The sequence below is a fragment of the Stegastes partitus genome, unplaced genomic scaffold (genome assembly GCF_000690725.1).
Source record: "Stegastes partitus isolate 25-593 unplaced genomic scaffold, Stegastes_partitus-1.0.2 Scaffold2016, whole genome shotgun sequence".
NCBI classification, from domain to species: domain Eukaryota; kingdom Metazoa; phylum Chordata; class Actinopteri; family Pomacentridae; genus Stegastes; species Stegastes partitus.
In genome coordinates, this window is record NW_007579747.1 from 28,928 (window position 1) to 43,394 (window position 14,467).

General features: G+C 40.2%; 1 protein-coding gene across 2 annotated transcripts; it reads left to right on the forward strand.

Moving 5' to 3' along the window:
* The first annotated feature begins 247 nt into the window (after positions 1 to 247).
* On the forward strand, positions 248 to 6,056 carry LOC103373574 (beta-1,3-galactosyl-O-glycosyl-glycoprotein beta-1,6-N-acetylglucosaminyltransferase 4-like). 2 transcript variants are annotated; one of them, XM_008303481.1, is made up of 4 exons: positions 248 to 343; positions 3,963 to 4,215; positions 4,336 to 4,390; positions 4,531 to 6,056. In XM_008303481.1, exon 4 carries the CDS (start codon positions 4,532 to 4,534, stop codon positions 5,825 to 5,827), a length of 1,296 nt encoding a protein of 431 aa, XP_008301703.1. In that variant the 5' UTR covers positions 248 to 343; positions 3,963 to 4,215; positions 4,336 to 4,390; position 4,531; the 3' UTR covers positions 5,828 to 6,056. The 2 variants fall into 2 exon arrangements, with proteins under 2 accessions (XP_008301703.1, XP_008301702.1); XM_008303480.1 differs by lacking the exon at positions 248 to 343 and having other exon boundaries at positions 3,748 to 4,215.
* Positions 6,057 to 14,467: the final 8,411 nt, after the last annotated feature.

The following is a 14,467-nucleotide window of genomic DNA, read 5'->3' on the forward strand; positions in this document are numbered from 1 at the left end:
CTCCTCTCTTTTCTTATTTGTCACTCTCCACACATTTATATACCACTGCTTGTGACTAACTGTGCATCCTCTCTCTGCTGTAGTTTGTGTTTCATCCTCTCTGCCTGTATCTCTGGTTATTGACCTCTATGCGTTGTTCTCTGTTATCCTTTTCCCTTTCCTCTGTAAGGCCAATTCATGCTTTAAACATCCACAAGCCGAGGCAAGAGTCTGAGTCATGTACATTTTTTCCATCTGCGAGGGCCCACATGGACGTTTCTACCGAACTGACTGCTCATGTGTGAGGAAATCAAATGGGGCTTAAAAGAAATGTTTGTTATGAGAAGATGCTGTGGGATCTTCGGTGAGTATCTTTACAAGTTATCATCAACAGAGATTGAAGTAGTCGCTGCTTGACTTGGGAGGAGCTTTGATCTGTTCATCTTTTGCATCAACAGTGTTGAACACAGTGAGGACTGTTTAGTTCTCCACCTATCCTGTGCTGTGCCAGCCCACTGTGCTCACATACCTCAGGAATGATTGGTGGCGTGGTGCTACAGCCCAATCTGTAACTAGCTGCTATATTCTGTATAAAGTCACAGCCTTTGAGGAACATCAACTGTGTGCTGTGTGGTTTTCTGTGTTTGACATGAAGGGCAGCAGAGCCATGTGGACCTATCATGGTATGAATAGAACCATGTGCTGTCTGTTATCTGTTCTCAAAGTTTGCAGAAACCATGAACTGGCCTTCACCCTCACCCCAACCAGTGGAGGCAGATGTCTTCCCTCTCTGAACCAGGCTCTGTCAGGAGGGTTTTCTCCTGTTTAAAGGCTTTTTCTCTCTCTTGCCGTCACCAAAGTGCTGCTCAAAGGGACCTGTTTGAATTTATTGGATTTTCTGCTTTCTGTTTCTGCAGACTAATGCAGCTTTGAAAGATGAGAGCGGACGCGCGAGCGGTTCTGTTCGTACTACAATAGATACGTTTCAGTCCGGCAGCAGCTACTTCAGTTACAGCTCTTTGAATGAGGAATTATAAAGATGTGGATGACTTCTCACACATTTTCCTCATACCAAGCCTTTCCTTAAAGCACCGCTGCTTTTCCTTGTACATGCACAGTAGGCGTGCTTGCAGTGTGGACAGTCCGTGTGGTGGCAAATGTTGGGTTGCATGCAGAAGTTTGGATAGGGGGACCCTTGCAGGATAATACAAAATGTACATCTCACACACCCGTACAAGCGCAATAGGCCTTAACCCTAGAACACTAATGCCGGGTGATTTTCACCTGCACGATTTTTGTTATGTGATTTTCATTGTGTTGCTGCTGTCTGAGTTGCATGGGTCCTTGGGTAGCTTCAGGCTGCTCATTGATGTCATTAATGGTATGTTTGTTTCCCTCCTCCCATCTGTGGTTTTTTCAAGAGGCATGTGTTCGGGTGATTTTCACCCGGCGTGGTAACATATTTTATGGGTGGAATTTACCCAGTGTTAGTGTTTGTGTGTTGAAATCAGATCCTCTTTGCACTTTTTAAGGGAAACAACATTCAGGCCACATCCTCTGCCCCATTTCATCCACAGCTGTCATCCTGTCACAGGCTTAGTTTCTCTGCAATGCTAACAAGTGATTAACATGTAGCTAGTGTTCATTTACATCTGCAATCATTAGCTACGCAGATTTATTTATTTTTTCTACTAAAGCTAAGCTTTTAGCTAGCTAGCTAGCTACAAGTGAAGTTGTAGCACTCAGAGAGAGGAAAAAAAGAAATGTCCAGAAAATCAGTGAAATTCCTGACTGAGCACACTAACGTTAAAACACCATCACTAACGCCGGGTATATTTTACCCGATATAATATTCTGGATAAAATATAGTTTGCATCAGTTTATGTAAAAGTACAACACTGTGTGACAAACTGTAGGACTGGGACATGTGAGCCTTGTCTGGTGAAGGCTCAGTTTGGTTCCTGTATGGAGTCTTTCCAAGGAAATTCATGGAGTCAAAAAAATGTGGTAATTTTCCCCCTCTCAAAAAATGCCATTTTTTGTCAATCTCTGCCACAGTTGTCAGTGATGCAGGAAGACTGTACCTTCACCAGACAAGGCTCACATGTCCCAGGAATGGGTGGACCAAAGAACAAGTTCCCAGCTCCATTATTTTTTCTGTTTGGAGATTTCTCGTTAAGGATTACCTGATTTTTCAATAATTTTGCTGCCTTTTTATAGGGTCCCCCATGGTACCTTTTTTTTAAAAAATTTTATGTGATATTGTATATTGGGAAATTAAAGAAGAATACTACAATTTGTCATAGAGTGTTGTACTTTTACATAAATTAATGAAAACTATATTTTATCCAGATGATTATATCGGGTAAAATATACCTGGCGTTAGTGATAGTGTTACTAATTTTAGCGTTAGTGTTCTAGGGTTAAAGGTTCACGTGAAGCACCTTAGAGATGACCTATGTTGAGAATAGGTGCTATATAAAGAAAATGTAATTGAAGGAGCCTATGTTTATAGGCCCACTTTCACGGTTTACAACACATTTATTAATTTCAAACAGGGACTGTAATCTGTAATCAGTTCTGTAATCTGTGACCAGATGTTAAAAGCAAATGACATTCACAACACAAAATACATGAAATTCTAACCTCATCTATAATATTTCATGGTGATAATTACAAAACAGAAAGATGAATTAAAACCTAAATAAAGAAATAAAGACGGACACACTAAATGGAAACAAGATGGCAGCAGGAAGGATGAGGTTGATTATCAGTCAGCTATTTCTTTCAGTGACATCTGAAGGTGTTTCCAGAGCCGCTGCAGGAGCAGGACACTGAACACTGTCAGGGACCCCTCACACCCTCTACATAAAATGTCTGAACTGCTGCCATCAGGAAAACGTTTCCGGTGCATTAAAGGGAGAACCTCCAGACTGATCAACAGCTTCATTCCACAAGCTGTCAGAATGCTGAACTGCTGATCCAGACATACAAACACTTGTTTATATAAATTCAGTTATTGGATCCTGAAGAAACGTTATTTCATCTTGCCTGTACTACTGTGCATGTACAGCAAAATGACAATAAACTTGATTTGATTTAATGTGTACGTGCTCTGCCCTCTGACACCGATGGGCTAAAGCTCCGTTATTGTGCAGCTTTCACTGAAAATATTTAACACACTGACCAAATGACCTCTTTATAGCATTCCCCTTCTTTTTGCACTTGTTGCGATTCACTTACTGTAAATAAAGCGGTGTAGGAGCCATATCGTGTAAAACTGCATACAAGATGCAGATATTTATATATTTGGTTATGGTGGTTGTATTCTGTAGAATCACATAGTGGTGGTTGGGTGGTTTTCTCTCAACAGTGTTGTTAGATAGAGATAATACTCCATGCACAAACATGTTACTTTAAGGTTGCAGGATTGCATTTTTAATTTGGGACTATTAATAAGCTGTAAACTTCCATTGTCTTTGGTTTTTCAGCTTCAGAACCTGTTCACACCTTATCAATAGTTACAGACAAAGACATTCATTTATATGTGTGTTCCGGGTGAAGACAACGAAAGTATTGAATGACTCAGGGCACGTTTTTCCTGATGAGAGGATCTGCTGGGTTTGGTATCTCACTAACAGGATTTCTCGCATTAAATGACAGTTGCGCATTTTTTAAAGCGTTAAAAAAAAAAAGTCACACCTCCACACGAAGCTGTCAACGTGTGTTAAAAACAAGCTGTCACAGTTTCCTTTAACCTCTCGTTTCTTGAGTTGAGATGACTGCAGCCACGGGGGTTTTCATTCAATCAGCTGCAGCTCCGCATGTCCACGACTCCGTGCGCACATTTTCACGCAGATCTTCAGTCACTCACTGATTTTATTCACTCTTACTGCACCTAGAAAAGTCTGATTGATCAAAGCTGTGGTGCCAAATGATAGCTGTTGTTTTTTATTTGTTATTTTTTTATTGTCTGTAATTAGTTTCCTGGACCCCTCCCACTTTCCGGGTTATTTCTCAGATTGCTTCTGTCCTCCCTCCTCGCCGACATTCTGGGAAACAACGCAGGCTGGGGAGTCGCTTCAAGCTGTGCGTCTTTACGCTTTTTTAATCTCCGGATAACGACTACAGCCGGGATCGCTACTACGGTTTGGGTTTCTGTTGTCTCCAGCGGTGCGTAAAAAGTGGAATGTCAAGGAGCATACATGTCCGCTGCTCTTGTTTCTGCTGACATCGGTGAGTTGTTTCTGCATCTAGGAGGGAATTCTTTATTCTAAGCAGCTCGGGATATGAAAAGTTTTGTTTTAATCTGAATTTAAGTTGTGTTTTGTTTTGGTTTTTTTTGCAAACTTTCAGGGTGACTCCGTGTTTCCAGAGCGCTTTGCAGACCGACACCTGCGTATGGAGCCAGGTGAGCCCACTGTGGAATGCTATTTGTCACCTCCACGCTTCTAGGTGGTTTCAGGTCTCCCACCTACTCCTGTTTAACTCTCATGTAAATGCAAATTCACAGTCCCAGCTCCCTCTCCTCCTGTTTTTCTCTCTCCATAGAATGAATACAAGATGTTCACTCCTCAGACTAAGAAGAAAACAGTTCATCCCCTCCCTCCTGACCCTCCTGTCCATCTGCGTCCTGCTGTTGGTCAAGTACAGCTACATCACCGACCTGTTGCTTTTCCCGGCGGCTTCAGATGTTCAGACATTTCACAGGTACAACGTTAACTGCTCTGCTATCTATGACATGGACCCGGTGGAGGTGGGGAAATCTCTCACCATCCGAAGTGAAAAGGTCGTGGAGGACGAAGATGAAAGTCTGGTTAACTACACCTCCAACTGCTCATCGTTCCACCAGTCGAGAGGTTACAATGATGTGTGTGTCTCGAAGGAGGAGAAAAACTTTCCTCTTGCTTATTCTTTAGTTGTGCATAAATCTGCCTGGATGGTGGAGAGACTCATCAGAGCTCTGTACTCGCCCAGTAACATCTACTGCATCCACTATGACCAGAAGTCCTCGGCTCAGTTCATCTCAGCCATGGAGGGTTTGGCCCGCTGTCTGCCCAACGTCTTCATCGCCAGCAAACGGGAGTCCGTCTTCTATGCCAGCATCAGCCGGTTGAAAGCCGATCTAAACTGCTTGTCTGACCTTTCGAGCTCAGAAGTCAAGTGGAAGTACGTCATCAACCTCTGCGGCCAAGATTTCCCGCTCAGGTCCAACATCGAGCTGGTATCCGAGCTAAAGAAGCTAAATGGTGCTAACATGCTGGAAACGAGCCGACCCAGTGAGTCGAAAAAGCAGAGGTTCACCTTTCATCATGAGCTGAAAGACGTCAGCTTTGAGTATCAGAAGCTGCCGGTAAAAACGGAGCGGAAGAAGAGTCCGCCGCCGCACGGCATCGAGGTGTTCTCCGGCAACGCCTACTTCGTGCTGTCGCGGGAGTTTGTTGCGCACTTGAACGCCTCAGTTGTAGTGAAGGATTTCCTGGCCTGGTCAGAGGACACGTACTCCCCAGATGAACACTTCTGGGCCACGCTTGTGCGACTGCCTGGCGTTCCAGGAGAGGTGTCCAGATCGCAGCCGGACATCACCGACCTGATGAGTAGGACCAGGCTGGTGAAGTGGCAGTACCTGGAGGACAAGCTGTACCCGCCGTGCACTGGGCAGCACGTCCGCAGCGTCTGTATTTTCGGTGCAGCCGAAATGCGATGGTTGCTCAACTACGGTCACTGGTTCGCAAATAAGTTTGACCCCAAAGTGGACCCCATTCTCATTCAGTGCCTTGAGGAGAAACTGCAGGAAAAGCAAAAGTTCTTCCAGTCACAGACCTTAAAGACCTGCCCAAAGGGTTGACTGATGATATACTGTAGATCTGACACGGTGTTAACCAGCAACGAGTATGACAGTTGATTGTTCTTTTAAGGTCATTTTTCATATCTGATTGAATTTGCTGCTATTTCTTGTCTTCCATTGTAGTAGATTGACTGACTTTTGGACAGTTAGTCGAACAAACCAAAACATTTGATGATATCTTGAGTTTTAACCCTTTGAACCCTCAAACAGTTTCTGGGCATTTTGTTGCTCCTGTTACATTTTTACTCACTGTGTGTCACATTTTTAACTGCAATATAAAGTCCTGCGCCTCCATGGAAACAGAACAACCATGACTAGAAGGAGAGAGAACTTAAAAATGTCTCCAACACAGTATGACCAAGCTATAGTGCCTTAAATAATATATATATATAAGTCAAATTTCTTGGAATATTTATTTTTACAAAATTTGAACAAACTGGAATCAACATGTAAAACATTTTTCAAAGTGCCCAGAGGTGTGGCCAGGACTGGAAATAAATAGCAGTGTCTCTACATGTTCTAGATATTTATTTATTTATTGTATATTTTCAGAAAATCTCCAAAGTTGTTGTTCACACGACCCTGCACATCAACTCTAAGAGGATATTTCATCAAACTCAATCTATCTTCCCGCAACTTGTTCCTCTGTATACTGTTTTTAGTCATTCTGTTAAGCACTTATTTACTGATCAGATGTTTCATTTTTCTCTGTCTCATTAGTTTATATATCTGTCTCCTCTCTGCTCCATGTAAACACAGCCCCTGCAGTTCAGCCAAATGTTCATAGAATGATTGCCACATTACTGTTTTTCATAGCTGAGTCAGTCATAGCTTCTTAGTTGCACCCACGAACTCTTATTTTTTTTGTACAGAATGTGGTGCAAATGGTTTCAAATGAAATTTTCAATGAGACCTGTTGAATGAATAGATTTTTATGAAATATCACAATTCTAAGCTTAGATTTGGTTCATTTTCTCAACAGGCTTGCACATCATGCATGATTCATTAAGAAAGCCAACCTTTCTTTTTTTTTTTTTTTTGTTGTTGGAGTTTCTGGCTCTGATAAGTGCTTTTAAAACTGCCGGCAAGATTTGGGGTTCAGAGGGTTAAGTGGTGGTGGAGGGCCTTCATCCAAAGGTTTAAATGATTAATCGTTACTTAGAGGCCAACTACACTCATGTCTAGTATCAGACACAGCTGCAACAAATAATTGATTATTTGTTTATTGTTTGACTAAAAAATACATTTATTTTCTGGTTTCTTTCCTCTGACATTTGTTATCTTTGGTTTGGAAAACAGTCATGAACATTTTTTTTTGACATTTTCAGACATTTTATAGACTGAACAGCAGATCAACTGATCAAGAAAATCATTAATCCGCAATAGAAAATGTAATTGTTGCATGTCTAGTGTCAGTTTGGTACGGTAAAATGTCAAGGAGATGGATCAGTTTTGAGCTTTTTCCATCACAAATGCCTGACACCTTAAAGGGCCAGTTCATTTAAACTACTGCACATTCTCACCTACATGTAACAATACAAAGATGTTTTGTGTTTTGTTCAGGGTTTGAAACATTCATCTCCTAAACTTCTGCTCTCACACCAAAATCCAATTGAAATTGTCTTTTTTAAAAAAAAACACTCACCAGCAGCGTGCCTGTCCAGAAGCTGTCTCTGGTACTCAGGATAACCCAGACACCTCACTGTGAACTTTTTACTTCTGTCTACAGAAGAAATCATCCAAAAAAACTGTAATTTACAGCAGAGAGAGTGTGTTTGTGTTTGTAATTTGGCTGAGTGGCGGTTTAATGATGGTAATTAGACTGTAATGAGCACTTACATTAAAGATCCAACATGCGCCGACCTGCTCATCCACATCCTCTCATACTGCGTCTGTGTGTTAATTCACTAATAACTGCAATTTTGCAGAACCCTCTGAAGATATTGACATTATTTGGAGAAAATCCAGAATTCTTCATCAAACCTAATACATGTTTACATGATGCACACTGTGCAGTAGAACAGAATGAATGTTTCTCGGCTCATGACATACGATCTACACAGTCTTGTTTTGTTTTGTTTTTTTCTAATTATGAGACACATTTATATTTAGTTTAATGGACAAATGCAAGAAACTGTTATTTAGAGTCAGTTCGGCTCAGTGCAGTGAACGTTTCCTGTAATTGCGGCCTGGGCAGTTCACTGTGCGCATGGGTACTGGACCTCCTGAGCAACGGACCCCAGAACATCAGGATAGGAGGCCACACATCCTCCAATCTCATCCTAAACACAGGAACACCACAGGTATGTGTCCTCAGCCCCCTCCTCTACTCCCTCTTTACCCACGATTGCACCCCCATTCACACCACCAACACCATCGCACACAGCAGTGAGTCAGCCTACAGGGAGGAGGTCCAGCACTCGGCAGAATGGTGTCTCAGCAACAACCTGGACCTGAACACCAGCAAGACCAAGGAACTGGTTGTGAATTTCAGACAATCCACACGCACGGAGCACTCTGCCCTCTGCATCAACAGAGAGGAGGTGGAAAGGGTGGAGAGCTTCAGGTTTCCCTGGATTGAAGGGTGGGGAGGCCACAACAGAAACTTTACTTTCTCAGGAAGTTAAAGCAGGCTCACCTCCCTCAAGCCCTGTTGGTAAACTTCTCCAGAAGCACCATTGAAAGCTTCCTGGCATACAGTTGTCCTCAAATGTATTCATACCCTTCCATTAAAGAAAAGGCAAATTCACAACAGTCACTCAAGTAAATAGAAACTGAAAAAAGTAACAAGAAATAATAATTTGCTAAATTATAATTTAGTGAAATAAGACATTGCTTTTGAATTGTGGTTGGAAGGAATAATTAAAACAAACAAACAAACAAAAGTGTCCCGGACAAATTAGAGCCCTTTGCTGATGAGCCGTGGGTCAAAATCCAAATACCTGTCAACAGATACAGAAGTCTGATTGAGAGTTACAGAAAACACTTGATTGCAGTGATTGTCTCGAAGAGTTGTTCTACAGAATATTAGATTACGGGTCCCATCATGCTTGTTTGCTTGTTTTTGCTTTTTTGTTTTGTTTCATATTTCTGTTGAACCATTATTCAAAAGCAATGTCATGATTTTAATTATTTTTTAAATTTTATTATTTCTTTTGTCAATTTCAACTCAACTTAACTTCTTTAATGGGAGGGGATGAATACATTTGAGGACGACTGTACTGCTGCACAGTGTGGTTCACCAGCTGCACTGCAGAGGACAGGAGGAACCTGCAGTGGATGGTGAGGGCGGCTGAGAGAATCACTGGGACCACGTTACCCCTCCTAAAAGACATTTACACTGACCGACTTCAGAAGAAGGCCACATTCATTGCAAATGACCCCACTCACCCTGGATACCCCTGTTCTCTGCCCTACCCTCTGGTGAAAGATAACGGACAATGAAGACTGAAACAAACCATCTCAGCTTCTACTCGCAGGCTGTGAGAGCCACTGGATGCTACAACAATATTTCACTGCTTTTTAACATCACTTCCACAGTGACGATAAAGAACTATTCTATTCTCTATATAGCTGCTTCATGGAGCTTCAAAATGTTTTAAGACATTTTTGAGCTTCTTGAAGTGGCATCTGGCTCAAACGCTGAGCAGAGGAAGGAGCAGCACGTGGGCTAATATGTAAAGAAAAGTTTTGTGTGACTAAAGCAAACAGTTGTGCAAGTCAGCAATGCAAACAGTGTGTGAATGCATGTCAGGTGTGCTGTGGAGGTGTTGGACGTACAAAAACAAGAACAGACGATGAATGGAACGCGTCGATCATCTCCACACTCAGGCTGGGCAGAGACGAATGCAAAACAGTGCGAGGAGCATCACCGCGTCTGCTCCGTCTCCCTCGGAAAAATACACAACCTGCACAGAATAGGTCACTTTGTGTCTCGTTTGTGTCATTTTGTGTTTTGTTTCCAACTTTATTTTGTCTCACTTTTCATATATATCTTGCTAATTTTGATCATGTTTGCCATTGTTATTGTTGTATTTGTGTCATTTTATGCTTCATTTGTGTCTTTTGTGTCACACTTTTGTCATTTTGTGTCTCGTGTGTTGTCTATTTCTCAGTCTGTTTTTATTTTGTGATGTTTTGTCACTTTGTGACCCTTTTGTCTCCTTTCTGTCGTTTCCCTTCTGCTGTGTCTCATTGTTGTCAGTTTGTGTGTCATTCTTCTTTTGTGTCTTGTTTGTGTCATGTTGTGTCTCATTTGTGTTGTTTTATGGCTGATTGTTCTTTTGTGTCTAGTTTGTGATGTTTTGCTTGTGTCTCTTTGTGACGGTTTTAGTTTCCTTTTTGTCATTTTGTGTCTTGTTTTTTTCATTTTTGTGTGTTGTTCACAACTTTTTTTGTCTCAATTTTCCTTTAAATTTTGCTAATTTTGCTCATGTTTGTCATTTTTTGGTTTTATTTGTGTCATTTTGTGTCTTGTTTCCAACTTTTTTTTGTCTCACTTTTCATATATATCTTGCTAATTTTGCTCATGTTTGCCATTGTTATTGTCGTATTTGTGTCATTTTGTGTCACACTTTTGTCATTCTGTGTCTCATGTGTGTTGTTTATTTCTCAGTCTGTTTTTATTTTGTGATGTTTTGTCTCTTTGTGACCCTTTTGTGTCCTCTCTGTCGTTTCCCTTCTACTGTGTCTCATTGTTGTCAGTTTGTGTGTCATTCTTCTTTTGTGTCTTGTTTGTGTCATGTTGTGTCTCATTTGTGTTGTTTTATGACTGATTGTTCTTTTGTGTCTAGTTTGTGAGGTTTTGCTTGTGTCTCTGTGACGGTTTTGTCTCCTTTTTGTCATTTTATGTCTTGTTTTTTTCATTTTTGTGTGTTGTTCACAACNGTTGTTCACAACTTTTTTTGTCTCAATTTTCCTTTAAATTTTGCTAATTTTGCTCATGTTTGTCATTTTTTGGTTTTATTTGTGTCATTTTGTGTTGAAATTGTGTCTTTTGTGTCACACTTTTGGCATTATGTGTCTCATGTGTGTTGTTTACTTCTCACTCTGTTTTATTTTGTGATTTTTTTGTCTATTTCTCTTTGTGACCATTTTGTCTCTTCTGCTGTGTCTCATTGTTGTCAGTTTGTGTTCATTCTTCTTTTGTGTCTTGTTTGTGTCATGTTGCGTCTCATTTGTGTTGTTTTGTGTGTTGTTCGCAACTTTTTCCCCTCATTTTTCATTTCTATCTTTTCTATGTTGCTCATCTTTGTCATTTATTTGTTTTATTTTTGTCATTATGTGTCTCATTTGTGTTGTTTCTTAGCTTATTTCTCTCTCTGTTTGTAGTTTGGGGTGTTTTGTCTATTTCTCTTTGGGACGGTTTTTCCTCCTCTCTGTCATTTCCTGCTGTGTCTCATTTTTCTTTTATCTTCTTTGTGTCATTTTAGTGTCTGGTTTTTGTCACTTTGTGTTAAATTTTTTTGTTCTCTTCACACCGTCTGTTTCTCCAACAGCCTGGTGCTTTACGTCATAATTTGAAAAAACTAAATGAAACACTACTGCTAGAATCTGGTGTTTTTACAGTATGTTGGATGAATGTGCGAATATCTTTTCTCCCAGTAGGCTAACTGCTGGAAACAAGCAGTTTTCTACTCAATGCTCAGTGATTATGCAATAAAGGTTCCCTTTAAATGCTGCAAACTGAACCGTGACTGCCAAAAAAAAAAAAAAAGTCGCACTCACACATACCAAGTAACATTCAAATTAAAAGTGATCACAGCTCCTGTGCTGCTGTTCAAGTCACCACATGTTCACGTATGTAAATCGTCGACTACAGTTAAACCCAAGCCTTCAGGGCAAGTAACAATAAGCAAAACACATATTTGGTTTTGAGGAATAGTTGAAACAAGGCAAAAGTAGCTCTTTGTGAGCCGCACTTTTAAACTTTTTTATATTCCCACCGGAGGAGGTTAGAAAAACACTGGATAACGTGGAAAGTGAAAACTTACTTTCATTTCACAAATGCACAGCTGAGAAATATACATAGAAATACATTACAGGAGGGACTGATGGTCAGTTTATTGGTAATATTTGACCTAAATAGCATCTTAAGTTGTTATAGTCCAGGGGTTTATAATTGAAATAAGATATGAAAAGGTGTCCCCTGCATATTGAAGTAAGTTACTGCCCCCAAATAAAAGACAAAAGAGGACAGAAGAATGAATCACGACTCAGCAGAGATAATATAAAATACGATAAGTTGATCTACAGGAAAATAAATATGTGAAAGTCCAATCCAGAATGCCTGAGAGGATTTTATGCTTTCCTTTACCTAAATAAAGACATTAAAATGCACTAAAATACAGGAATTGAAGTGCTTGATGCCCAGACCTCTACAATGTTCAAACAAAATCTGTGTCAGTGTAGGTACATCTCCTTTACTTTCTATTTTTATGTCTTTATGATAAAAGGTTTGTGCGTTCGTGAGGTTTATCAAGCGACATGGCAAAAAGTTTTTGAACACATACGATCTGTTACAGCTTGTGCTTTTTACTAACCACTGATCCGCTGATTAGATAGCGTTACTGCTGCATGAAACAATAGATTTAAACACCACTCGCTAATCTTCTACTTCGGCGTCAGGTCAGTTTACAGCCTGCATTTCCCACACAAGCTAGTGCATTTGCTTACAAGTCCGCGAGTCTCATCAGTGTCTGTGTGACACACTTGGGAGGAAAATAAGGGACTTCAGTTGTCCTTAGTGGTAATGTGAGTCACCATTTATTTTTTTTTAATTCTTGTTTCTGGCAAACAATAGAGTCCTGTTTTAAATTACAGAGATGTTGTAACAGGAAGGGCTTTTAAACAATGCTTGTTATTTGTAATTACAGATTGGCATGAATTCAAGAAATTCTCTCGAAACTTTCAACAATGACAATGCAGAGAAGTTCAAAGTGTTTGGTAAGTTCCCTTTTGTGAAGGTTTTGTTCTCAAGGACAGAACATGAGCAGTTCTGATAAACAGGTATGTGGCGAAAGATAAGGCTCCACCCAAACTGATGTCAGTTTTCTTAGTCAGCATCACACAGCATGATTTATCAGTTAGTGCTAGTCAGACACATTCTTCTTTTTATTTCTGTTTATACACATCAGTAATCCCTTCTGACCAGGTGCAATGACTACATACTGACTCCCAGTTATCAGGTGAAACACATTCTGACTTCTGATCTGACTGAACAGTGGGACGTCCTGCCCACTGACACCATCAACAAGCTGGTGGACCGTATGCCACCTTAACGCATTGATCTGTGTCAGGGGGGGCCAGACTCAATACTAGTGACTGAGGGACATTTGAAAAAGTAATATTGGACATTCTGATGCATGAAATCTCCTCGAATTTGTGTTTCCTGTTGAATAAAATAGAAGAATAGAACAGAATATCCTTTATTAATTCCATAAAGGGAAATTTGCAACATCACAGCAGCAAAGTGACAGAAGAACAGCAAGAAAACACAAATATAAATTAAAGAGGTGAGATATATACACTATATATACATTCATCCTCAAATGTATTCATACCCTTCCATTAAAGAAAAGGCAAAATTCACAATAGTCACTCAAATAACTAGAAACTGAAAAAAGTAATAATAAATAAAAATTTGCTAAATTATAATTTAGTGAAATAAGACATTGAAAACACTGATTACAAATACAAACAAAACTGTCCTGGACAAATTAGAGCACTTTGCTGATGAGCAGTGGGTCAAAATCAATAAACCTGTCAACAGGTGCAGAAGTCTGATTGAGAGTTACAGAAAACACTTGATTGCAGTGATTGGCTCAAAGGATTGTTCAACAAAATATGAGTTTATGGGTCCCTTCCTTCTATAATGGGAGGGTATGAATACATTTGAGGACGACTGTATACCATATAAATAAGAAAAACAGAACAACACAAGGATACAGACCAAGGTTGAAAAAATTGAAACAAAACCTTTCATCCTATTGTTTAATACCTCAATATACAGTTTGCAAAAGTCAATTGTAGTTTAACTTCACTGTGATATGTATTGTATGTATACTGTAATATCAATAAAGTTTTGAGAAGACACACACCTTAACTATCAACAATAAATCCCATTGACACAATCATTCCATGAGAAGAGGTAAAAAAATATATATTTTATTCTAACTTTATGGGCAACAGTGTATGTGTTTAGTTTGGTTCTGTTGACTGTGAAGGCCGTAGCATATACGTTCATCCAACCACTCAGTGACTCTTTGCGTCCTGTACATGGAGGCGTTGTCATCCTGGAAGATACCACTCGAATCAAGATAGAAATGCTTCATCAGAGGCTGAAGGTGATCACTGTGAGCATCTTTGTACTGATTTGCAATGACTCCTCCCTCTGATAGGGAACGTGTACCAAACCATGCCAGCAAAATGTCCCCCACTGCATAGAAGAGCCAACTGATCGCCTTAATTACTGTTAATTTGTGACCCGTTTGTAGCTTTAAGGCATGGCCGTAGATCAGGCAGACACAGGGGATGTGTCCCCTCATTAACTGGAACATATGCATTTAATTCCCCTCAGTGAAATCATGAAAGGACCTGAGAAGCTGCTAGAACATTACTCACAGAGGGAACAATACTTCT

What these genes read in the sequence shown, in the direction of transcription:
- LOC103373574 (XM_008303481.1), top strand. Translation starts at nt 4,532, where the DNA reads ATGAATACAAGATGTTCACTCCTCAGACTAAGAAGAAAACAGTTCATC.